The sequence below is a fragment of the Oncorhynchus mykiss genome, chromosome 12 (assembly GCF_013265735.2).
Source record: "Oncorhynchus mykiss isolate Arlee chromosome 12, USDA_OmykA_1.1, whole genome shotgun sequence".
Lineage (NCBI taxonomy): Eukaryota > Metazoa > Chordata > Actinopteri > Salmoniformes > Salmonidae > Oncorhynchus > Oncorhynchus mykiss.
This window is the reverse complement of record NC_048576.1, coordinates 71,409,237-71,435,852: the sequence shown is the minus strand read 5'-3', so window position 1 is coordinate 71,435,852 and position 26,616 is coordinate 71,409,237. Positions and strand designations below refer to the sequence as shown.

Sequence of the window (26,616 nt, the reverse complement as noted above, 5' to 3'; positions counted from 1 at the left end):
ATTCAAGGTTAAAAAAGTATTCTAAAGTTTGTATTTTCCACTTTAAAATGTCAGACTTGATTTGCCCTAACAAAAAATGTATCAACCCTTACAAAAAATGTCCATTAATTAAAATCCACATAATAATTCACATGTCCTGTTGCTGCAGGATTATTTTCCTGCTGTAGCAAACTGGTTCATATAAAGATCCTACATCTGTACAAAAGGTCATCTTTCAACAACAACAAAAAATCTTAGTTTTACAATCAAATAGAATTTCAGGTGATACCACATGAATGTAAATATCCCATACAGTATGAATAAACATATGAGTTCATAGCAGCACCAGATGTAATGTGTTGAGAACACAGAGCTCTGGACCTTATCTCTATTTTCCTGTTCTGGACTTTGTTGATCTGGGAAAACTTTGTTTGTGCTTGTAATGGAGGTCAGGCCTACACTGCTGTGTGTGTGTGTGTGTGTGTGTGTGTGTGTGTGTGTGTGTGTGTGTCAAATTTGATTTGTCACATGCATCGAATACAACAGGTGTAGACTTAACTGTGAAATGCTTTCTTACAACGATGCAAAGTTGAAAAATAGTAACACAAGAAGAATGAAATACACAAGAATGGAGATATATACGGGGAGTACCAGTACCAGATCAATGTGCAGAGGTATTTGAGGTAGATATGTACATGAAGGCAGGGTAAAGTGACTAGGCATCCAGATATCAGATTATATATTATAATAAGAGTAAAATAAAGAACAGAGTAGCAGCAGCATATGATTAGTGTAAAAATGTGTGTGGTTATGTCGGTATGCGCGTGTATGTGAATGTGTATGGGTTTTGTGTGAGAGTCAGTGTAGTGTGTGTGTGTGTATTGTGCTTCTTTGTATTTGTGTGTGCACATCATGGAGCTGAGAGAAAGTGGGAGACAGGGAGAGTCAGATAGGGACGTATAAGGGGGCTTATTGTGGTCTCCTATCACCTTAGCTGCAGAGCAAACAGCTGTGTTGGTGCTTCAGGTGTTCCTCCACTGCAGCCATGGGGCTCATGGGAACAGCCTCCCCCACCAGTTTCCCAGCCCTCAGCAGCCCTCAGACATGAAGGAAGGGATTGCCAAGAGTTTACAAATGTAGGATCTTAATTTGTGCAAGTTTGCTCCAGCAGGAAAATAATCCTGCAGCAACAGGAAATTTGGATTATAATTAATGGACATTTTTTGTAGGGGTTGATGCATTTTTTGTTCGGGCAAATCAAGTCTGACATTTTTTAAGTGGAAATTACAAACTTTCAAAGAAAGTTAAACCTTGAATGCACTACACATTTGCATTTCCTGCTGTGAAGGAAAATTCTCAGCAACAAAACGTTGAGGAGGGGGTTGGGGGGCGAACACCGGCTGAGGGGATGGCTGGCATCTTCGGTGTGTGAAATGAATTCACTAAAGCAGTTGTCACCTGTCCTGCATCATATCTACTGTCTCTTTAAGTTTCTCTCCTCTGTGTACTTGTCTCTGAGGCCTTGGCTCGGTCTCCGATGCACCACATGGTCTCTCTCGGGGTGCTACTTCAACCCTGCACGGGAAGCTGCACTGTCTGAGACATGACCGTGTCAGAAAACAGTGTCAGAAAACTCAGAGTTATACAAAACACAAACACAGCATAGTAGGACTTTCATGAGTTCTACCTGTAGAACCTTCAGTAGAGCTCACTTTTGCCTCAAAGGTCATCAGTAAAATGCCCATGTCTCCTCTGCTGACACCCATGCTACAGCACAAGTTACCCTAACACCTATTTATATCCAGAATCATCAACAGACTCCCAGTCAACCACCAGTAATAACTCCCCATCCAGCCACCTATACTTCAGTGGTAGGCCCCTCCATAGAGGTACGCACTCAGCCCTGTCATGGCTCTAGGCATTGTATGTTCTTGTTGTGGGTTGAGCAATTGCATTAGTCATTTCACATTCCAAATTCCTACCCCATGCCGTATTCCCCAACCCTCTCTCTCTCTCTCCCTCTCTCCTTCACCCAATCCATCGCTCTGTTCATCCCTTCATCACTTCCATTTTGCCAGGGCTGGGGAGGGTGTGGCCTGGTTTGGTGGTTTGGGAATACATACTGATGCTATCCTGCAGTACCCTCTCCTTAGAGAAGGAAATGTGACAGAGACTAGACTTTTGACCCGAGGGTTCAAATTATAGGAGGGGACCTTGCTATATGAATGTATGTATCCTGGAGCAAGGTACCTAGCTACCTAACCCGCTACACTCCAGTTAACATCTGTTGTACTTGTACAAATAAGTAATATATAAACCTGAAAGTTATGTATGTTGCTATGGATAAGGGCATTCGCTAAGCAACGCAAATGTATCATACAAATGCATGCATCAAAATGTCCAGGCTCAGAGCTCAATTCATCTTCATCCATCAGAGCATGACACATTTCCACAGCCCAGCCCAGCATGGTCACCACCCACTGAACCCGGCCAACAGAGACACAAGGCGGATAGTGTTACTGCCACCGTCACCCTACATTGTGTATGTCATTCACGCCTCTGTTGTGTTTCAGGATGACAGTGAAGAGTTTGAGCACATCCAGCCTTCCTGGCCACCCTCACACACCCGCACATGAACACTGGGACTATAAACACACACGCACACCACTCTCATTATGCTAACCACAGGTGCACACACACACACATATGCAAAAACAATTATCTTCCCTCACCTTTCAGTCTGCACATAGAAACACAATCACACACACATGTATGTTACCACCCCATCTGAAGCTCCCCAGACTCCCAACTCTGAGCTGCCTCAGTCCTGTCCTTGGGGGCTTGTGCGTGAGAAGATAGCAGTGGACTCAGCAACCCCCTCCACTCAGGGCATTGGGGGAAATGAAGGCTTTAGGAGTTCATTATAAAACAACAACAGCAGCAGCAGGAGATCAGCCTCCTGGGCTCCAAACGATCCCCCCCCGTCTCATCCTTCCATCGACTTCTCTCTGTTTATGTTTCTCTCCATATCTCTCTTTCTCCCCTCGTCCGGCTCGCAAGTCAACGACACATCCTTCCGTCTTGTCCTTGCGTTCCCGTCCTTTCTCTCCCACTCTCTCTCCCTCTTCACCCCCCTCTTATTTTATGTAATAAGGGTAAATATTGATAAACAGTCATTAGGTGGGGTCCTATATGAGCCAGCAGTCTGCTCGTGTCAACCTGTGACCTGTTGGATGTTTTAATAGAGCAGAGCTCATTATGTTGGAGCAGAGAAGGCTCATGTCTAATCACTGTGATCAGAGATAAACATCAAAAGCTCCAGGTCACAACACACTGTAAATGTAGCAATATCTCAAACAATAAGCCTCTGTGTGATTTGGTTCTCAGTGGAGAGCCTTCTCTCACAGGTATGAATATTTCATTTCTAATCATCAGTGTTACATATGACCTTTTGCCCTTTGAGGGGCGCACTGTATATTGAGGTCAAAGGGAGAAAAAAACATTCTGTAGACAACATTCTTCTGCATCATCATCTTTGACATCATCATCATTATTGTTGTCATCATGGCTGGCCTGTTGTGCCAGAGGCAGAACACCTGTATGTGTGCGTGCTGCTCTCCTCCCCCTGCATGTGTTGGGCAGTTGGTGGTTGAGAGTGATGCACTGAGACCACAGTCCTTTCAGATGAAAAGGAGGGCAGGGCAGCACAATCAGGAAGTGGTTTTGCTGGAGAGAGACTGCTCGTGTGTGGAGCTCAAGGCAGGTGTATGGCCGTGGCTTTTGTGACTGTGATTCTGTGATTGGTGTGTGTGTGTGTGCGTGCGTGTGTGCGTGCGTGCGTGCGTGCGTGTGTGTGTGAGAGACATACAGAGATAGGGAAAGGGAGACAGAAATTGATCAGGATGAAAGAAAGAGAAGTTACTGCCACAAAGCTCCCATTCTTTCATTTTAAGACAAGAAAGTAACATATAGAAACAGGAAACAAGCATGATCATTACTTATAGTAACTATTAAATGGAGACAAATATTTTTTTTTACAAATGTATATGTTGATTTATTTTAATTGCTTTTAAATAAGAATATACAGTATGTCACAATGTAAATAATATTGATACAGTATACAGCTATGACCAAGTTTAAAGGAATTGTACATTGATCTAAAAGTTTGACTTTAGTTTCATGACAGACACAAGGAAGTATTTGCAAGGCAAATAAATCATTATGATAATTGCCCAAAGACCTGATGAGGTAGAGATATATACGATTCCACTGTCTAATATGCTTTGAGCCTGATATGAGTTATATCCATGTACATAACTCTGTATCTCTGCATAAACAAGAAAATAAACACTGGCACAGGGAACTGAAACGATTGTAAAATATTGGAAACATAAATGGGTGCCTAAAAGCCCTAGGGGCAGATATGGACCTTCAACCCTAACCCACGGACAGACACAGAGGTCTGGCATGGAGAGCTGGAGGAATGGCGGAGTCAAATACGGCTATTTTCTCTGATTGGTAATTGAGAAAACAAGCAGCATGATTGGGCCATTTCAAAGACATTAGAGAACAAAGATGTGCCTGAATTAGACTGTAGAGAAAACTGTTTGATTTGGTCAGGGGAACACACTTGAAAGTACAGCACAGTGCGTGCAGACATGCCCACTTATAAATAAAAAATAGAGCAAAGTTCTTTACAGTGTGAGCAAGAGAAGAACTTTGCATAACCGTTTTTATGTACAGTGTTTGGAGTTTCCCTTAGTTTGAGTGCAATTTCCTTAGAATTTTTCCTTTACTGTATTAACAATGTCAAACATGTAGTATTATCATAGACATTCTCACAAGAGACAACAGGTCTACTTTACCACACAATAACCCTATGACTGCATTTAGTCATAAATTACATACTAACTAGCTATGATTATAGGCAACCGGCACTAACATTCCATGTTCAGACATCCAGTGATTCAATGGGACTTTTTAAGGTGTGTGGTGGATATCAGTATTAACCCAGATACATTTCTCACCTTAAAGCAAAGGAGTAAAGTACTATACATAACATGGCCAACATAAGTGCTTCATTTTTCTATTGAATGAACCCTTAGACTGCTCTCACAGCAAATAAAGAGACCAGCAAACAGCAAATGAGACAGCCAGGCAGACGGAGACAGAAGTCAAGAGGCTCTAGATTCCTTTTTGGCATTTTCTGGCGCTTTGGAAATGCTCTAAATCTTGATATAAGCACTACAGCATAGTAGCAGTTAGACAAACTGACTAAGGAACAGACCGACAAGAGGACAGGACCAATGGAACTGTCAGCGCTCCCACGGAGATGATGTTGCCAAATAATGATGGCGACCTACTGTTCATTCCAGTACCTTGTGAAGAGCCCATTCCCTGCCCATAACTGTCCAGCAAGGCAACCCTCTCTCCCTCTCACTTACGGTCTGTGATGTCAGTGCATTCAGTAAGAGCAAAGCAGAAAGTGGTCTTGATACTGCCTCATCTGAGGAGACAGCGCATGTTCGATTCCAACAAGTGGCAAACTACCAACAACATTATGACCTTGTTCCATTCCCATGCTTCCCAAAACAGTTATCAGTTCAGAACAGGCAGGTAAGGGTATGTTTAAAAGTCAAACCCTTCAATTTATCAAGAGTAATGTCTGAGTGGTTCTAGCCCTGCCATTTTGAATGTTCTCTCAGTGTGTTGCCGTTTTCCTCTCCCCATCTTTTTCTCTCTCTCTCCCCCTTTTCAGGTATTTTTGCAGGTGTACACTTCCTCCTCCCTGACACAGGTCTGGCACTCTACATGGCAGCACCAGCGCACCTGACAGTGGCAGGAGAGGGTGGTGAGGTGCATGGCCGTGTTGTAGCCGCGCCCGCAGCAAAGGCTCTGGCAGCTGGTGTCCTTGGCACAGGAGCGTCCGGCCGTGCCGGGAGAGTAGCGTGACGGCCTGCAGAAGCTGGGGGAGTCCTCCAGGAACACCAGGTCAGTGGACCGGTGGCTCTGGCCGTGGCGACGCGCCCCCGCCAGCTCCGTCTCCCCGGTGGCCTCGTTGGTAACACTCAGCACACGCACGGCCGTGTCGTAGCGGAACTTGAGCAGCTGCCCGGTGTCGTGGAACGGGGACAGCTGCTTCCAGCAGGTCCGCACGGCACAGGAACCGGAGACGCCGTGACACTTACAGGTAGTCTTCAGGCCACTCTTCACTGCCTGAAAAGGAAGGAGGGGGGAAAGGAGGGTGATGAGGAGGGAGGGGAAGAGAGTGAGATGTCAGTTTATTCAGTCTGATTCATTAGCTGGGCTCTTATCATTGGTGCCTATCGTTGGTGCCGAGCTTCAATGCCATACAACACTCCTTCCATGGCCTCCAACTGCTTTTAAATGCTAGTAAAATTAAGTGCATGCTCTTCAACCGATTGCTGCCCGCACCCTCCTTCCCGACTAGCATTGCTACTCTGGACGGTTCTGACTTAGAATATGTGGACAACTACAAATACCTTAGGTGTCTGGTTAGACTGTAAACTCTCCTTCCAGACTCACATTAAGCATCTCCAATCCAAAATGAAATCTAGAATTGGCTTCCTATTTTCCTTGACTTAAGCGATGTCATTTACAAGATAGCCTCCGACACTCTACTCAGCAAACTGGAAACCATCCGTTTTGTCACCAAAGCCCCATATACAGTGGGGCAAAAAAAGTATTTAGTCAGCCACCAATTGTGCAAGTTCTCCCATTGGAGAACTTAAATACACTTAAAAAGATGACAGAGGCCTGTAATTTTCATCATAGGTACACTTCAACTATGACAGACAAAATGAGAAAAAAAATCCAGAAAATCACATTGTAGGATTTTTAATGAATTTATTTGCAAATTATGGTGGAAAATAGATCTCACCCCGTGGGGTCAAAATGATCACAAGAACAGTGAGCAAAAATCCCAGAACCACACAGGGGGACCTAGTGAATGACCTGCAGAGAGCTGGGACCAAAGTAACAAAGCCTACCATCAGTAACACACTATGCCGCCAGGGACTCAAATCCTGCAGTGCCAGACATGTCCCCCTGCTTAAGCCAGTACATGTCCAGGCCCGTCTGAAGTTTGCTAGAGAGCATTTGGATGATCCAGAAGAAGATTGGGAGAATGTCATATGGTCAGATGAAAGCAAAATATAACTTTTTGGTAAAAACTCAACTCGTCGTGTTTAGAGGACAAAGAATGCTGAGTTGCATCCACAGAACACCATACCTACTGTGAAGCATGGTGGTGGAAACATCATGCTTTGGGGCTGTTTTTCTGCAAAGGGACCAGGACGACTGATCCGTATAAAGGAAAGAATGAATGGGGCCATGTATCGTGAGATTTTGAGTGAAAACCTCCTTCCATCAGCAAGGGCATTGAAGATGAAACGTGGCTGGGTCTTTCAGCATGGCAATGATCCCAAACAAACCGCCCGGGCAACGAAGGAGTGGCTTCGTAAGAAGCATTTCAAGGTCCTGGAGTGGCCTAGCCAGTCTCCAGATCTCAACCCCATAGAAAATCTTTGGAGGGAGTTGAAAGTCCGTGTTGCCCAGCAACAGCCCCAAAACATCACTGCTCTAGAGGAGATCTGCATGGAGGAATGGGCCAAAATACCAGCAATAGTGTGTGAAAACCTTGTGAAGACTTACAGAAAACGTTTGACCTCTGTCATTGCCAACAAAGGGTATATAACAAAGTATTGAGATAAACTTTTGTTATTGACCAAATACTTATTTTCCACCATAATTTGCAAATAAATTCATTGAAAATCCTACAATGTGATTTTCTGGATTTCTTTTCCTAATTTTGTCTGTCATAGTTGAAGTGCACCTATGATGAAAATTACAGGCCTCTCATCTTTTTAAGTGTATTTAAGTTCTCCAATTTCCACAATTGGTGGCTGACTAAATACTTTTTTGCCCCACTGTACTACCCACCACTGTGACCTGTATGCTCTCGTTGGCTGGCCCTCACTACATATTCGTCCCCAAACCCACTGGCTCCAGGTCATCTATAAGTCTTTGCTAGGTAAAGCACCGCCTTATCTCAGCTCACTGGTCACCATAACAACACCCACCCGTAGCACGTGCACCAGCAGGTATATTTCACTGGTCATCCCCAAAGCCAACACTTCCTTTGGCCACCTTTCCTTCCAGTTCTCTGCTGCCAATGACTGGAACGAATTGCAAAAATCACTGAAGCTGGAGTCTTATATCTCCCTCTCTAACTTTAAGCATCAGCTGTCAGAGCAGCTTACCGATCACTGTACCTGTACACAGCCCATCTGTAAATAGCACACCCAACTACCTCATCCCCATATTGTTACTTATCCTCTTGCTCTTTTGCACCCCAGTATCTCTACTTGCACATCATCATCTGCACATCTATCACTCCAGTGTTAATGCTAAATTGTTATTATTTAGCCTCTATGGCCTATTTATTGCCTTTACCTCCCTACTCTTCCACATTTGCACACAATGTACATAGATTTTTATATTGTGTTATTGACTGTTTGTTTGTTTGTGTAACTCTGTGTTGTTGTTTTTGTCGCACTGCTTTGCTTTATCTTGGCCCGGTCGCAGTTGTAAATGAGAACTTGTTCTCAACTGGACTACCTGGTTAAATAAAGTTTTTTTTATATATAAATAAATACATCTGGACAGTTTCCTGCAGGGTGGGTTGGTGGGGCGGGGGTCAGATGGTATGGGGCTAGTCATCATTTAGTTTAACTCAGTATGAACGGTTGAGATGATGGATTAGGGAGACTGTTCGGCATGCAGTATTTCATTCACCTGGCGTCTCGCATTTAGACAGCGCCTGCGGATTCGTTTTTTCAATGTGTTGAAACTAGCTCTTTCTCACTGCTTCTCTCCTCTCTTTCTCCTATGAAGCCTGGGGCATTAGAGACAGGCATCACAGACAGACAGCAGAATCTTTCCACCTTGTTCTTTGTGTGTGTGTGCGTGTGTGTGTGTGTGTGTGTGTGTGCACGGAAAACGATCATAAGAGTTTAAAAAGCTTAAATAGTTAGAGAGTTTGGGTTAGAAGGCCAAAGGATGGTGTCCTGCCTTCGTTCAAAAGTTCACTGAGCTTGGTGGTGGTGGGGTGGGGGTACCAGCGCTGAGGCACTCAGCCAGAGAGACTCTAACTGGGTGGGGGCCAGAGATAGGTCATGCGGCATGGGGGTCATCCTTACGGGGAGGGGGAGACCCAGGGGCTACTTCAGGGTTGAAGAGTTCTGCCGAGTTCCGCCCTACACAGGTATGAACCCCTCAGGGGCATCTCAGAACATTACTGAGGGATGAGGGTTAGAGGGGGGGTGTTGTGAAAAAACAACCACCTCCGGGTCTCTACTGAGCCAGATAGGTGGAAGGTGAGGAAAACACCACACTCAATAAAGATAAGATAAGATAGACTACTTCAGTTCATCCTGTTGTTTTTATCTCTCCCTCGCTCTCTCTCCCTCTCGTCTCTGAAGGGCCTGCTGCCTCAGTTTGAAAGGTAAAGGGGAAGAGCCTTGGGGCTGGCTGTTTCTAAGCTACACAGAAATACACACATAGTGTTACCGTATGAACATTGTGGATTTATGGAGAAGAGCACAGTTCAGCGCCATACAGTAAGTGGAAAAAATGCTTGCTCGTATATTAAAAGAGGCAACAGTTATAATTGTTCTCTCTGACGGGAAACCTTTAATTTTCTGTGGGCCCGCACAGCAAGCTTTATCATGCCTGCCTTGGAACACCTGGCTACAGGGATCTGACAGCAGTCTGTCTCCTCTCCTATCCCTGGTACTTGCTGCCTCCCTCAGCCTCAACCAGCCCAGGCCCAGTAGCTATCTATCCACCAGGGCTACAGGAAGGGAGACACCATGCAGGGGGAGTGGACTTCTGGCACTGGATGAGATATATGGGCAAGGAGTCAGTACGAGACCTGGTAAAGTCACACAGTCCCTGCTGCCTCTGTTTGAAGAGTGCATTGTATGGTAAGCAGTGTTGGGGTTGTCTTTTGCTGGTAGGTCTAAAATTGAGCTGTTATTGGCTGATATGTTTATGATGCTTGGGAGGAAACTAATCACTACTGGCATAGGCTTACACCTTTCTCTTTTGAAAAAATGTACTTATGCCACAATAGTGTCACTCACAAATGCTTAATGGGCTTCTTGTTGTTTTGCTTGAGTTTATGCACATGTCAACACTCACTCACTCACCCGGATTCCAACGTTAATGTTGTGGGAGTCGATCTGCGCCCTCAGGTCTTTGCTGACCCTCTTCTGGCCCAAGAATTTCTTGAGAAATTTGGTGCTGTATTTCAAGTTGTCACCGCAGACACCCCACTGCCATGCCTCGCGATGCTGTATTCCTGGGGAGTCATCGCACGTGCACCTCTCCATTCGGCCTGAGCTGCAAGCTTTTGCTAGTGCGTGGGACAATGCCGCTGAAGACACCGCAAGAAGAAAGGCCGTCTCCTTGAAGCCTGGAATAGACAAATGACATCAACAATTAATAATAGTCTACAATAAAAAAAATGTAAATGTTGTTTACTCCACGTAAATTGGCTAGGCCCAGACATGCAAAGTCTAGACTATCATCCAAGCTCACGAGATACATATTTTGGTTACATTCTACTCCCATGTTTCTACTCCAGTGTTCCATTTAAAGAGTTGTGTCATGATTCGTCTGCTGACTGTTCCCGGTGGTTTGGTTTCGCACTTATTTGCTTAGCCCAGAGACATCGCTATGATGTATTTTAATCCAATTAACTCTTATTTTGACTAGGAAGGATTTTTCCCCCCCAGATGAAAGTGAGTAATCACGCCGCCCTTTTCCTCTGGTAACTGGGCGGGTTTCCGAGATATAAATAACCACTGGGCCCTCGTAGGCCCCGCCGCACCGGGCTTTTTGGCTCTTCAGCCCTTAATTAACTCCATGCTGACCTGTTCATGGCTCTTCGTGCTGATAGCATAAGCATGCTCTAAAATGATTTTATAAGGGGTGGAGTTTTTTGTTGTTGTAGGCTATAGACTAGAGTTTAGCCTGGCTCATTATTTTGAGATCACTCACCTACCCCCACAACAGTCAATTTATCAATTCAATATACTTACATTTTCAATCGATTGCATTGTTGCACTTGAGAAATCCTTTGCACCATGAAGTAGTAATTTGAACCTTACGATATTCACAACACAACATCAGTCTAAGCTATTAGGCCTGTTTACTTGCTTCCCATGATGCGTCCCTCCAGATGGAAATATTTCCCTAATATCTCTCTGTGTGTAAATACATGGAACTCTGTGAATTGATGACATATTATTGCACCTCTTTTCAGAAGACTTCCGCGGCCGTCCAAGCTACAGTTCCAGCGCTCGTTCCGGAATTGATAGCGGCACTCCAAGAGGCTGAGGCGCACTGATTCACGCAGCGTCTCCGCCAAACCCGGCTCACGGCGACACAGTCGTTTCTGCCTACGGGCCAGTGTCATCTGCTCGCATTGTTTTAGGTGAGCTTTTCCCGTTGGGGGTTCATTGGAGAACGGGGCAGGCAAAAAGACCAAGGGCTCTCGGCCTGTCAGCCTTTCAAAGGAGACAAATGTATACATTCAGTGCGATATAGTTATCACTGACGTTACCAAATTCAAAAGGAAAATGTCATATAAATAATCTTATCAAGAAAATATAAACCTATAAACCTATAATACCTATAAATAATACCCAACGTTCTGGTGTTCCTGGGAATAAAGAAAACATGTTGTTCCAGAGTCATTTCTATAACATGTGTCCATAACAATTACATTTTGTTTATAGAGCCATAGCCTATAAATAGAAACAATTAGGTATCGTTTTTGCTGACTACAAGCTTTTAACAACACACTATACATAGGTATACGCGCAATTAAGTATAAACGTCATATCAAAATGTCTAAATTTGCTTCCAAAGTAAAATTACGCACATATCGGCCTATATTTGACTTCGTCTGTCCTACCCACATGTGCCTAATAAAACCACATAATAATGTTAAAAAGGAAACTGAGTGTAGGATTCTAATTTTAAAATAAAATATTAAAACAAATCTGTTTATGCATGAAATTCGCTCCCTCATACAAATTTCGACTATTGCCAAAAAGTGAGAGAATTGAGGTAGTGCCAAACTCGAGAGGTGAGAAACCATTCACACTCTCAGCAAGTCATATATCATACAAAGGATATCTTAAATATTCAAATATTCTGCTCTGAGACGTATTTGGCAAATTCATAATTATCAATAATATTATTACAATTTGTAGAGGTGTCATAAGGATGTAGGCCTATTTGAAAAATTGTCACACAGCCTTGGAAACTAGCCTACTTTGTTTACTTTTAGATAGCAGAAAAATGCAATCATAAGTAATCTCTGTGGACTTGAACATCCAAACAAGTCAACATTTACAGTCCTACATTATGGTTTCGTGCGTAATTGCGCACGATAGTCATGGAACGCTGGGCTTCCATCATATAGGCAGGCAATGTACGTCGCATCACATGCATTATTTCCTACAGACATCGATCTGCTGTATATGTTAGAAGTAAGGAAAAGACCATAAATCTTCAGAGACAAAACAGTAAAAGAGTTGTGGCTGACCCAAAATATGCTGCAGTGTGCGAGAGGAGGATACAGAGCTCAATGAGTCGCAGTAGGCAGGCAGTCCTTGGGAGCCTAGAGCACATGATGACGGGTCGACGCTGCTCTTCATCTCGCTGATTCTGCACTGGGAAAGTCTGTGCCGTCTGGCAGGCTCACCTCCTAAGTGGCCCACACAAACTTCGGTCCACTGCGGCAGGCGCGGTCCCAAGGGAGGCAAGGCCTCTGGGGAGCGCATCATCGTGCCACACGCCCATTGGACTCCCTTGTCGTCCCGCCCCAACCATGGAAACGCCCCCCACTTAGATGGCAGTGACAGGTAGCAAATCTACCTGGCTGTGATGAGCATTCGTCTGGGTTTTGTCATTATTGTGCCACATATTCAAACTTGCTGGTGCATTTTCATTCTACCCACTGACAGATCTACTGTGCCATGTTTATGGGGGATACACCAGTGGCAAGTGTATGGGCATATACCAGAATAACTATAGGCTATAGGATGTGGCTGACTATAACCAAGTGTGCTCCTTTAATAAGTTCTGTAGCTGCCTGAGAAGGTAGACATAGCCTACAAATACAAAGATGTAGATACACTTGTTATTGCAAAAATGGATCTTGGATTATAGGTATAGGATTACATAGGCATCTATTAAGCAATACATACTTTTATACAGTTGAATCTCCACCATTGCTTGCTGACTATTTTCCATTGCCAGCAAAGACTCGCTGATGGTCTGTCTCCTTCTTGATAACTCTATTTTAATTTTGGTCATAATGGTTACAAACCACCAAGGCTCCAATCTAATTTTCTCTACATAACAGTGTTTTTTTCTTTGATTCTTACTTACTGTTTCATAGCAGCAAGGAACAACCTCTATAAATACGTTTTTGTACTCAAACGAATTACATCTTTATTTTGTAATATATTTATGCTCATGTGGGCGCTTGACCAAACACCTGCAAGGAGAAGGAACACATTGTGGGATAGACAGCCCTAGACAACACACAAACTAATAACAAGTGGCATGCCCACTGCCTAGTCACGGTGAATAAGTAATTACTGTACAACAACACATACAGACAAACATCAACAATAAGCTTTTATTTGAATGTAATGCATCTCAAGGCTTATACCCCCTAATTAAATGATATTCTGTGCTTCATGACACCTGTAGATATAGCTGCCTACCACCCATGATGTCTCAGTCCATAGACCATTTTCATATAAAATCCCTTTTATTCACTTCATGTCCAACAGCAACAACAACAACTCTGGTTTACAATCACCATGTGGATGAATGGGTAATCAAAGATCTAGCTGTCTGCTCAGTGTGACACCTGCATAACTGAGGGAACCGGACAACCACCTGAATTAGCTAACTAACCATGAGCACAAACACAAGAAAGGTGGACAAACTTCCAACTGATGATATTGCACTCACATAGGCATATGTCTATAATTTCAGAGTGGTTGATTTATGGAAAGGAAGCACGAAACGGAAACTATTGGCTTGGATTTATTGGGACATTATGACTGCAGCATGGAGACGGCCCCATCTAGTGGATGTAATATGAACAACACACACTGTGAGCCTTTAACGATGACCCCAACAACCTTGATGAACGCTTGAACCCTGATGCACCTTGAACTTCGCAACCCACTTCTCCCCTCTGCCCACCTCCAGGGGCCCCCCAACTCCAGTTTACCTACATGTTGGCCCTATAGACCGAGCTGTCATTGTAGACCTTGCATGTTAGTGTTGGCCATAGAGATCCCATTAAATTACTTAATTTGTATTATAATTCCTATTTCTATGGTGTTGGCTCTGACTCTTTCAGGCTGTTTAACTAAAATATGAATGACAGAAACAGGCTGGAATTCTTTGATCAGAAATGTAAATTGTAGGCTGTTGCTTATTGATTGAGATGATGATCTCTATGACATTATGGGTAAGTGGCCTAGCTATAAGGCATATAAGGCAGAACTTGCTTGCCATATCCAACATAAGTCTATACACACCCATGGTCCTGTATTTTCCGGACGTTTTTTTCTTCTGGATTGAACCATTGCAACCGGTTTGTTTTGTTTTCTATCCTCCCCAATGATGATGGGTTGGGCCAGTGGCAAATTTCGGTTTCCATTGAAGTCGGAAATATGGGGCGGGGAAGAGGCGGGGATGCTTGATCCTACGGGAAGCTTGACTGGTCTTTCAGTTTGTAGGGCAAACTGGAGGAGGGCCTTCTGTAAATCTCCGCCCTCAACATTAAATGTTGTTTCATCGATTGGCCCGCAGCAGCAGGGTACGTTTTTGTAACTTGCATGGATAACATGATTGGTGACGATCTTACGATGTGCAACGTCCATGACGCGGCTTTCTTGACACTTGTGAAAGACGCCATTTTGTTGTTAGCGGTGAATAGGAGCGTAAAAGAAAGATCGAGAAACCGCCACTAAAAGGTAAAACATGTATACAACGTAGCAATATAATATATGTAATTCGTAGTATTTTTTTATTTTCAGGATCTGGAATGCAAACGATTGCTTATTTGCTTTCGGGTTGAACGCAAGCTTTGACAACGAATCCCCCTGCGTAGACTCAAACCAAACGAGGATCATCTGCCGTCAATAGCTAGTTAACGTTAGCTAGCTCGCCCGGCATTATATTCTCACGACCTGTAAAAGTCGTGAGAACATTATTCCGCTAATTTTACTGAAATTGTGTTAGTAAGTATTCGCTGGTCATTGTGATTGGACATTCAGCTTCCTCCTATTTGGAGGCATTATGTCGAGCCGCTTCGCAAAATTGACGTTAGCTAGCTAGCTACGCCTATTTTCTGACTGCGTAACGTTAATTTACGTGGACTGAGATTTGAGTCGTCCGCGGCTTAACTAGCTAACCAACGTTAAACACCTCTCTAAATGAATGTAGTTAACCAGCATGTGGGTTAAACGGTAAGGTGACTTGGTGGTCTCTACGGCCTTCTAGCTGGGTAACTAAACTGTGCCGGGAAGCTTTACCTAGCGTAACTGTTGGTATTGGATGGTTAGATTTGGTTTTGGAAACTGTTGTCAGTCTTCAAACTGAACCCGTCACACATGGTTAGTCACTAGCTAGTGTTACAAATTAATGTAGCTAACTAGCTAAACCCTTATGTTAGGCCCAAATCATTTTAATGGACATACAACTGAAGCAAAATAGTGTGTGAGATGCATGCAAAGCTATACACATCTTTGTGTTATTTATGACTGACACCCATGTCTCTGTCTTCCATACATTTCCATTTTCAAACAGTTCTCCAGGAATCTGGCAGATTTTCATACTTTGTTCAGGTCCTGATGAGGGGCTGATCAAACAACCGGTGGAGCAGGTTAACCCCAGCATACCTAACTTTCCCTTATGGAAAAACATTGCTAGACTTAAAAGAAAAATGTCCACTATTTGCCTGTCCAACCAGAAAGTGAGCCCCCTTGATGCCCCTAGTGTTCCCTCAATATTAATGTGTGTACTGCATGTAGTAGGCTGTACATCACATGTTCCACCCCCTTGTCATTTGGCATGTCAATTATTAATCCACATGGGCTCTTTTGACATTTTTATGAGCATCTCTTGGTAACTGGCACCTCTTTTAGAACCCCTTAACACTGACTGCCAATGCACCCCAAAAAACTCCACCTCAGGCAGCCTATATCACATGCATACTGTGATAAATTCACTTAACTACTCTCTGATGACTTGCTGCTGGCCTCCCATACCCCTCCCCTGTTATTCCTGTTTCCTCAGAGGAGGATGCATTCAGAGCACTTCCTCTTTGCTTTAGTTGAGGAACAGGGTGGACAATCCTGATTCAAATGAGCTGCCATTGTTGTGATGTCATTAGAAATCTGCAAGCTATGAGCTTTTCTAGTTCTGGAACTCCCCTCTGTGGAATGCCTGTTGGCTAGAGCTAGATTCGTTGTCACATTCTGAATCCTGGAAGGCACTTTGTGAAACTGACAACTCCCTGTGTTCATGATGTTAGAACTCAAATCACACCCCTCCTAGCTTTTGTTTGCCTACGGTTATTGTGTAGTTTATTTCAGAAGTGCCAAGGCGTGTGTCATATTTAAATGGCTTCAGCATGTTTTCACCAAAGAACACCTTTATGAATTATGTTCATTTGTATACCATTTGCAACACAATTGTCTTGAAGGAGTGTAATAATACTGTGTTGGTGTTATCCTATGCTATCATTTGTAGCCATGTGTTAGTTGGAGGGATTTGCTCAAGGTCATAGTGTTCCATTATTTTAAAGTCATTCCTGTCCTTTGGAGAAAGACCTGAGTGTTCAATAGCCTATTTGCCCTGACAGGATCATTGTTTCCCTGTCTCTCTCCTGGTTAATTCAGCAGTGTGTCTCTGCTTACAGGTGTGTTGTTACCTCTCCCATATCCAGCCTCTAGTACTCTGGTTCTTCTGAGCGCTGACCTATATTCGCCACATCACTGGCCTCATTGTGTGCTTTTACTTGAGCTCAGACTGCATGCTCTTCGTTTCACCTACAACACTTGTATGGGTCTTTTATAATGCGGTCCCATTGTCCCCTACTCTTGTCCAGTTTGTATTAAGACCGCTAACTTGTCTCAAATATGAATCTGTTTTTGTCATGGTGTTTAGATACACTATTTTTCTGATGTAGTGAGCCTGTTTCATCATAAGCCGTGTCTTAAATCACATGATTCTGCAATGTGCTTGGCAATATACTGAATAACAGGAAGGATTGTTATTGCAATGAATTTGCCTAATTCAAAATGTAAGTTAACAATTGATACATTTGTGGGTCATTCCATGAAAGAGTGCCCTTCGATATTTTAAGTAGAAATTGTGTACCAATATTGGATTTTAAAAGGCTGTTTTAAATGTGGTGCCCTTTAATATTATAGACAACATGGACAATTCAATCAATCTGCTAAAGTGCCAAAATGCAGCATTTTGACGTCCCTCTGTCAACTCGCACTTCTATGAAGATTTTAACCCACTTAATCCCTAAACTTCTCCAAGGTTCAGCATCATTGTAAAACCCTAGTCAGTTTGTTGCTAGACAGTTATTTCTGAAGATGATTATTTATGTGATTCATTTAAGTATGTATGTATGTCAACCCTGTTATGTGAACTGAACTCTCGTTTTAATATGGTGACACTGTCTTTTAAAACATTGAACATCTAATAGTAATATCTTAGAGTAAAAGCAGATGAGCTGATTCTACTCTTTTTGTCAATTTTGTGGTGCAAAACTGAGTGGGTCGAGCATTACATGTCAACCCTGTTACCCATAGACTAGAAATGTTGTAACAATGTATTTTTTTTGTGTGAAGCTTGCATTCAATTGCCCCTCCCGGTTGAACAAATGTTTCTGTGACAGTTTCCCTGTCACAAGTGGATAGTATTATATATATATATTTTTTATTAAACCATTATTTAACTAGGTAAGTCAGTTAAGAACTAATTATAATATTCAATGATGGCCTAGGAACAGTGGGTTAACTGCCTTGTTCAGGGTCAGAACGACAGATTTTTACCTTTTGAGCTCGGGGATTCGATCTTTCTTGCAACCTGTCCAACGCTCTAACCACTAGGCTGCCTGCCGCCCCAAATTTTATGGTTGATGTCAGAAGAAATCATCAACCCTGTTACTTTATTTTGCACGTAATAGGCACTATTAAAACTCTTGAGGGAGGATTTTTATTTTTTCATTAAATTGAAATTAGGTGAAAGTTACACTTCTCAAAAGACACCAAATTGATGGAAAGACCCGTGTACATTTAGAAACACATTTCAACAGTGAGAAAGTTAAGTTTAAAAAACATGAATTAGTTATGGTGTTGTGTTAGACATGTATGTAGGCTTCTATTTGGGACTGACTAGGCTATTACATTCTAATCGTTGTGGCTGCTGTTACAGAGCCTGTTTGTGTTCTTGCCTGGTGGGTGTTGGGCAATACGTGTTCAGGTGATGCTATGTTGTAACCAGCCTCTACCCCTGGATCGTGTCTCTGGTCAGTGCTCTGCCAGTCATGTGATCCACTTCTCTGCTCCTGGCTATGAGTAAACAGTTGCCTGCCAGTCAGAACAACACCGACCTGCAGCCCCATCAGCCAAGTCCTGCTCGTGTGTGGTGTGAGACCCAGAGGCGCTGCTGTGAGGGCCCATTGTTAAGACGCAAAATAAACACAGACAGTGACTGAATGCTTTTCTCAGCACTTTTTCTCCCGCTCATGAATTTAATCTCTGTGGTTGCCCTTTATCAGCGATAAGGAAGTTTAGCCTGACATTATTACCCTCACAGGTCAAAAATCTTAATGAAACTACCAAGGATGGGTACCTTCTATATACATTTATAAATTGATTCATAAAAAATGTATTTTTTTACACCGATCCGACACCACCCACATTGTATGCGGGAGCAGTGCAGAATATTTCAACGTTTTCATGTTAATGAATCTTTTCATCCACACTGCTCACATACGTCAGCGAGCTTTTGTGTTACCGAACACGTGAACACACACACACACGGCCGGTTTAGCCTGGTGTTAGGCATAATGAATGTTTTACGACTACTAGCTTAACCATTTTGGGTTCTGTCTCCCTTCCTCCAGATTAGCCAAGATGGGGAACATGTTTGCAGGCCTGTTTAAGAATCTCTTTGGTAAAAAAGAGATGCGGATTCTGATGGTGGGGCTGGATGCTGCCGGCAAGACCACCATCCTGTACAAGCTCAAACTGGGAGAGATCGTCACCACAATCCCTACCATCGGTGAGTAGCTTAGCCTTATCCCTTTTACTCCTTGTCATCACACACCCCCTCACCTAGGTACAAACCCCTCCTGAAATGCTCCCCAATATTCCTCCAATAACTTGCTCCATGTGATTTTCATGAGATCTAGGCTCCTGTTTGTTTAGTTGTAGGGGAGTGGAAATGAATGTCCCCATCTCATCCGAACCCTGATCACTGCCCACATGCCCAGAGTAGCTGCCGTGAGCTGCCCTCAGGCTCTGAAGCAATGAGTGGGCCCCTGTTAAGGCCAACAGTCTGCCTGTACATGGATTTCATTAGGAGACGTGGGTCGGGCACTGTGTAGCCTACCTACATCAGCTGCAGAGCTCCCGCAGGCAGGCAACGTCCTGCAGTGTGGCTGTTGTCATAGGGATTAAGTGACTTTTAAATATAGGAATGAATGGAGCTTTACAGCCCCCCCTGAAATAAATGTTGCGTTATAGGAATGTAACACAAGGCTGATGGCATTTCATATTCCAGTAGATGTTCATTCACTTTTTGTATTTTATTAAAATATACATTTTAATTTGCAGCTACATTCGGGCAAAGACATTTCATACAGACATTTGTGTTAAGGGAGTGACTTAGCTTGCCTGTTTGGGATTGCTGATATGTCATCTCACACAGCCTCTTAGAATGTTAGTGTCTTAGATTGCTGATGTAACTGATCTTTCTCGCTCTCAGGTTTTAACGTTGAGACGGTAGAATACAAGAACATCAGCTTCACAGTGTGGGATGTGGGCGGTCAGGACAAGATCAGGCCTCTGTGGCGGCACTACTTCCAGAACACCCAAGGTGAGTGGACACTATCACCAGAACCCCCTCAGCACCATCTCAAAGTCAGAAACAGTGAAGTTGAGACTGTCCCGGGTAAATGTTCATATTTTCCTCACCCTCCATCCTTTCTCTCCCTCTGCTACTCTCAGGTCTGATCTTTGTGGTGGACAGTAACGATAGGGAGAGAGTGAACGAGGCGCGGGAGGAGCTGACAAGGATGCTGGCTGAGGACGAGCTGAGAGACGCTGTGCTGCTTGTGTTCGCTAACAAACAGGTGAACTGACTAACTGGGGAGAGACACTAGTGCGTCAGGAAAACAGTAGGTATTTTTACCTGCTACCCTGGACATGTAATTTTAGCTTGACGCGTAAAGAGTAGGCCACTTAAATCAAGTGTTCTCGGCGTGAGCGGTGCGTGAAATTCTTTCAAATGGAATCAGAGTGAAATTTTACACTGAGCAGAGCAAAACTAACAAACAGGTGATCTTTTTTCCACTAATTTGGTCTTTTGACCAGATCAGATATTTTGCCAGTAATTGGGAAAAAGATCATTTGGGCTGCCTGTGTTAACGCAGCCCAAGGCTTCACCAGTAAACTGCATCTGTAATTGGTAGTACAGTATTGTTATTCATATGGTTTGCAGATACTAGTAGTTCAACTCAAGGTCATACAATTGACTCCCTCTATACTAAGTAGAGGTCAACCGATTATGATTTTTCAACGCCAATACTGATTATTGGAGGACCAAAAAAAGCCAATAGTGATTAATCAGATTTTGACATTTTCTTTGTCGCTCTCTCTCTCTCGTGTGTGTGTGTAAAAATTTGCTAAGAGCTCCTTGCAAATGCAGTAAGGTACTCTTTGAATGAATGCCTACGAGCCTGCTGCTGCCACCTACCACCTCTCAGTCAGACTGCTATATCAAATCATAGACTTAATTATAATATAATAAACACAAAAATATGAACCTTTGGTCATTAATACTGTCAAATCCGTAAACTATCATTTTGAAAACAAAATGTTTATTCTTTCAGTGAAATACGGAATCGTTCCGTAAATTGGTCAACCTCTAATACTAAGATGGCTTGTGAAGGTCTGTTGCAGACGCATGTATTCCTGGGTTAACCCTTTTCTCTCCACTCTTCAGGACCTCCCCAACGCTATGAACGCAGCGGAGATCACAGACAAGCTGGGCCTGCACTCCCTGCGCCAGCGTAACTGGTACATCCAGGCCACCTGCGCTACCAGTGGGGACGGGCTCTACGAGGGCCTCGACTGGCTCTCCAACCAGCTAAAGAACGCAAAATGATCCACCATTCCGCCGTCTGTCTGCGTCTTTGTCTGCGCAGTGTGTTATGGGCGACAGCGCTGGTCCCAGCCCCTCTCTCCTCCCGTCTCTCTCACTCCATCCCCTCCAACCATTGGGGCTTTGACCAGTGATACCCCACATACGCGTGTGTGTGAGAGTGCAAGTGTTTGTGTGGATCTTAATGTGTATGTATGTGTGGGTGCATGTGTGTGAGCCGGGAGTGGGAGCAGCCCTGCTGTGCCTTCAACAGTCTCACTCACCCATGGAAATGACAGCATGGCTAACTCTAGCGCCCCCCCATCCCTCCCCTCCTGACCCACCGTCAGTGGCTCCTAAGACACCCTGGTTTTCACAAGGCAAAGAAAGACCCAGGATGCTAAGTCTTATGTGTAATCTGCAAAATGAATAAAGTTTATAGATTAAAAAAACAACTTTGATTTTCCATCCACTAGTATTGCGATCTGTCAGACACTCTTGTTAAACTGTTGGTTTGAGACCCCATACCATGAAATACATCTCAATGTAACCTGTATCAGGTTGGAAAAAAGACAAATAAAAATAGCTTTTCCATCCTAGATCCTTCTTTGCATTCTTTGGAAAATCATGTTGTTCTAGTATGCCCAACCGTATTGTTCTGGCTGTCTTGGGAACACTAGCTAATCAATTATTAGCTAGCTTTCAGTCTCTGTCCTAACCCTCAAATCTCCATTGAAGCACAACAAATGAGTGATCTCACACAGCCACTCGCCCACTCGTTTTTGTTGTTGAGCGAAGCCGCCTTAGCCTGAATGATGACGGTGGTGCTTGAGAAGACCTGCAGGACTTTAGGGTCAGCTGTTTGGTAGGCATTACTGACTGAAATGAGTTGTTACTATTGTTTTTGATTTATTAGAATGTAGCAAGACATGTCTTGTCTGGAAATAAGTTGTTCCAAAAGGTAACCGTGGTAACCAGCTGCTGACCCTGCTGCCCTCTAGGATCACAAGTGATGGCCTCTTTATCACGCTGCATCTTTATTGGTGGCTAACATCAAGTGATATGTTCCTTTCACAGGGCCTTGTGAGATCATTGATAATGTTTTGATTGAGTGAACAATCCTTACCGCCGGGTATGGAAAACGCAATAAACTGTGTTGTCTAGTACTACACTATACTACCTATGCTAGGCAGAGGGTCAGTGTAGTTGAGTGTAGCTAGCTACAGCTCTGTGAGTACATTGGGTGAGTGTACATGGGATTAGTTGGGTGTTTTCAGCACCGTTCCTGTCCACTGGAACAGCGAGGCCTTTTGAGAGTTGCTCCCACTCTGGCTTTCTCCTCATTACATTTTCTGTTGTCTACTTTTTTCCTTTTTATTATTTTATTTACATTTGTTCTTTTTTGTACAGATGACCTGGTTCCCTTGGTCTAGCATGAGCTGAGGAGCCAGGTGTGCAGTATTTCAATCAAAATGCTTTAAGATTCTTTGGGTTTGACTTATGAAGGGCTGGTTGTGTTTGGGTTAGCTTTTAGGATGTTTGCTGCAGAGTTGGGCTTTCCTGCAGGGCATGGGGTGGGCCTGATGGGTCACTTCCAGCAGATGAGGTTGGTGGGAGGAGCTGTAGGAGGATGGGCTCATTGTAATGACTGGAATGACATAATTGTCAAATGTGGTTCCGATATGTTTGATACCGTTCCATTGATTCCATTCCAGACATTACATTAAGCCCCTCCTTTAGGTCCTTCCTTCAGCCGCCACGGACTTTCAGCTGCACTAACACGGCACTCTTCTCCAATTCCTCATAGTGCTGTGTTGTTATCAAGCTCTCATGGCATTCAATGCGTTACGCTTCAGCCTACAATCCAAACTCTGAATTGTTAACACACACCCTATGCGGGGCTATCTAGGTTGTTTGCTCTATATGTGTCGTCAGGGTTAGTTATCCCGGTTCTTCTGCACAGGTAGAGTCACATATTCCCCTTTGCTCCATGTGAAACATGACCAGCTTACAGTATAATACAATAGTACTGTAACTAGACCATGGAAGGTTGCCTCATCAACCTCTTTACAACAAGCAGCGGGGGGAAAGCTTGAGCTTTCTGCTCACCTCAGCAGTGCTCTCAGTGACAACTCTCTCCCATCAGCATCGCCATAGCAACTACACCAGCAGACAGTCACCATGTGCAATTTAAGCCGCGGCTGTTCTTCACATCAACACACAGCTTCAAAATGTATACCATAACTGACAAAATGGTTTTCTGTACATCCCATGTATTCCAAAGGCTACTGCGAATGTAGTTGAGAAACCCTTAGTACACTGTACTGTACACACCCCCTGCTGATTGAAGATGACCCTAAGGCCCCAGCCCCACACTGACCTCTTGAGGGTAGGACTGACCTTTACCCTTGTATCTGTGTACAACTGGACAATTAGATCTCTTTTTTTCTGTTATGAATTGTTCCAGAAAATGGTTTCAACAAATGAATAACTCTAATCTAATTTTTGGCCTTTTCTTTTGTAATGATATTGTAGAGTTTAGTGCTGAAAGAAAACCCATTGAATTGAATGATGAGCGTCACTTCCGGCATATGGCAGGTAATTAAAGTGTATATGAACTTCTGGATGAACATTTATTTTAACTTGACAGTTTCATTTAGCTACCCTTGTTCAGATGTGAAGCTTTCATTTTCAGATCATTTTCTGTACAAATGACACAAGGTGTGTGTGCATATGTATTTTCTTTTAATTAAGGATTTCCCTTTGTTTTTAGCTTTTTTTTTAACCCATCTTGTAACATCTGAGAAATGCACTATAATAAAGAGATCTCTATTACAAATCTCTTGTAAATTTATTTCATGAAAGTATAAAATAGATGCTAAGTTACTGAAACACTGGGCTAAAATAGGCTTAGATACTGAAACACTGGGTTAAAATAGGCTTAGATACTGAAACACTGGGCTAAAATAGGCTTAGATACTGAAACACTGGGTTAAAATAGGCTTAGATACTGAAACACTGGGTTAAAATAGGCTTAGATACTGAAACACTGGGCTAAAATAGGCTTAGATACTGAAACACTGGGTTAAAATAGGCTTAGATACTGAAACACTGGGTTAAAATAGGCTTAGATACTGAAACACTGGGTTAAAATAGACTTAGATACTGAAACACTGGGCTAAAATAGGCTTAGATACTGAAACACTGGGTTAAAATAGACTTAGATACTGAAACACTGGGCTAAAATAGGCTTAGATACTGAAACACTGGGTTAAAATAGGCTTAGATACTGAAACACTGGGTTAAAATAGGCTTAGATACTGAAACACTGGGCTAAAATAGGCTTAGATACTGAAACACTGGGTTAAAATAGGCTTAGATACTGAAACACTGGGCTAAAATAGGCTTAGATACTGAAACACTGGGTTAAAATAGGCTTAGATACTGAAACACTGGGCTAAAATAGGCTTAGATACTGAAACACTGGGTTAAAATAGGCTTAGATACTGAAACACTGGGCTAAAATAGGCTTAGATACTGAAACACTGGGTTAAAATAGGCTTAGATACTGAAACACTGGGTTAAAATAGGCTTAAAATAGGCTTAGATACTAAAATCCTAGATCCTAGGGTCATGCACTACTCAAAACATATTTAGAACTTTTATTCAAAAACATGAAATACTGTTAAATACCGACATCCCGTCAAAAATCTGAAAAACATTGTGATATGATATTTTGGCTATGTTGCCCACCCCTTAATGTGGTTATTCAGGAACAAGTGTAATGATCTCTGGAATTCCCCTGTTGAATCAATGATATGTGGCATGTAAACTTTGTATCGGTTGCCCCGAAATCAAAAAATGATGCTTTCAAGGAATGCTCAGTGTACTTTTACCGACTTCTGTCATCGTTTGGAATACCCAGGTGATCTATCGCAATATCATTTCTCAATATCCTCAGACCAGGCTGGGATTGAGTTTTAAGCTTGTCTTTCATTACAAGTCAATATCCCAGAGAATGTCCCTGTGTGGAGCTTAGAACAAGCCCTTAAATATAGTTGATGGGACCATATCCCATTTTCAGTTATATGTTATGAAGGGGTCTATACGGTTTAGATGAAGCTCATGCAGACTGTTCATTATCCTCTTTGTTTGGGTTCCCAAAATTCTACAAAGGATTCAAGGAATCAGGTCGAGGTATCTGTATTCGATTTAGATTTTTACATGCCCAATGTTTTTCATTCTGATAAGAAAGCTTTGTTTTCTTTCCTTCATCTCATAAAAAAATGAGGATATAAAATTGAAAAGGAGTCTTAGGGAATGTTCCTCATATTTCACCATATGAAGTGAACTTTATTGGAACCCTCTTGAAGAATAGTGACAATATCAAATGGAACCAGTGACAATGGAGAGTGATCTCCCCTTGTTTCGCCCTACATCTTGGCTGTCTGATGTACAGGTCATGTGACATATTGAGGTCAGAGTGATGGACTAGAGTCTTAACCCCATGCCAACTGAAACTTGTCCCCTTGGAAACGTGCCTATCTCACCTGTCATGCATGTAGCAATTTTCACCGTTTTCAAGTACCTGCCATTGAGATTGAAAACAAGGGGATGTTGATCACAAAGGAGAGACGGCATGTTCTTTCCCTTTGTGAGGTGACAGCCACTCAGCAGCAGGAGAGGGCTTGATCACACATACTATACTGCATACTATTTTTGCTCTCATAAAAAATCATATGCATATCCATATGAAATGGATTTATATCAGTATGCACCTAATGAAGACCATCTGGCAGTGGTGCAGCATGTATGGCTTTGTTACTGTCACTGCCTCAGTCAGAGTCATATCACCATGCAGATATAGTAGCTACAGTGTATTGGAATACCCCATAATCCTCTCTTCCTCCTCCAGACCAAATTTCCATGATTGCTTTTAGTGTACCATCAGGAACTAAATTAAATCATTTGTGTTGATGGACTAATCAGGATGATTTAATTTGTCTCTTTGATGTTTGTTGGGGTATTAATGCTCTGTGTATAGCTGGGTAGGGGGTCTGGGAAAGGAAGGGCATTATATTAACATTAGCAGGCACCTGGCTCAATTCTCTCAACAGAAGTGGC

General features: G+C 43.0%; 2 protein-coding genes across 4 annotated transcripts; one reads left to right on the top strand and one right to left on the bottom strand.

Moving 5' to 3' along the window:
* Positions 1-4,006: 4,006 nt before the first annotated feature.
* On the bottom strand, positions 4,007-12,815 carry LOC110538222 (protein Wnt-9b). Its single transcript, XM_021624892.2, has 4 exons — positions 12,620-12,815; positions 11,320-11,573; positions 10,212-10,477; positions 4,007-6,195 (listed from the first exon to the last, which is right to left on the bottom strand). Exons 1-4 carry the CDS (start codon positions 12,703-12,705, stop codon positions 5,734-5,736), a joined length of 1,068 nt encoding a protein of 355 aa, XP_021480567.1. The 5' UTR covers positions 12,706-12,815; the 3' UTR covers positions 4,007-5,733.
* Positions 12,816-14,929: 2,114 nt separating this feature from the next.
* LOC110538221 (ADP-ribosylation factor 2) lies at positions 14,930-24,331 on the top strand. 3 transcript variants are annotated; one of them, XM_021624891.2, is made up of 5 exons: positions 14,930-15,077; positions 19,253-19,410; positions 20,116-20,226; positions 20,358-20,482; positions 21,355-24,331. In XM_021624891.2, the coding sequence occupies exons 2-5, from the start codon at positions 19,263-19,265 to the stop codon at positions 21,514-21,516; spliced, it is 546 nt and encodes a 181-aa protein (XP_021480566.1). In that variant the 5' UTR covers positions 14,930-15,077; positions 19,253-19,262; the 3' UTR covers positions 21,517-24,331. The 3 variants fall into 3 exon arrangements, with proteins under 3 accessions (XP_021480566.1, XP_036794179.1, XP_036794178.1); XM_036938284.1 differs by having other exon boundaries at positions 14,959-15,077; positions 19,258-19,410; XM_036938283.1 differs by lacking the exon at positions 14,930-15,077 and adding an exon at positions 15,094-15,344.
* Positions 24,332-26,616: the final 2,285 nt, after the last annotated feature.

What these genes read in the sequence shown, in the direction of transcription:
- LOC110538222 (XM_021624892.2), bottom strand. Translation starts at nt 12,705, where the DNA reads ATGTGCTCTAGGCTCCCAAGGACTGCCTGCCTACTGCGACTCATTGAG. An exon ending in CACACTGCAGCATATTTTGG is followed by an intron (nt 11,574 to 12,619) that starts GTCAGCCACAAC and finishes CTCCTTTGAAAG; the next exon opens with GCTGACAGGCCGAGAGCCCT. An exon ending in CGGAAGTCTTCTGAAAAGAG is followed by an intron (nt 10,478 to 11,319) that starts GTGCAATAATAT and finishes TGTCTATTCCAG; the next exon opens with GCTTCAAGGAGACGGCCTTT.
- LOC110538221 (XM_021624891.2), top strand. Translation starts at nt 19,263, where the DNA reads ATGGGGAACATGTTTGCAGGCCTGTTTAAGAATCTCTTTGGTAAAAAA. An exon ending in CACCACAATCCCTACCATCG is followed by an intron (nt 19,411 to 20,115) that starts GTGAGTAGCTTA and finishes TCTCGCTCTCAG; the next exon opens with GTTTTAACGTTGAGACGGTA. An exon ending in CTACTTCCAGAACACCCAAG is followed by an intron (nt 20,227 to 20,357) that starts GTGAGTGGACAC and finishes TGCTACTCTCAG; the next exon opens with GTCTGATCTTTGTGGTGGAC.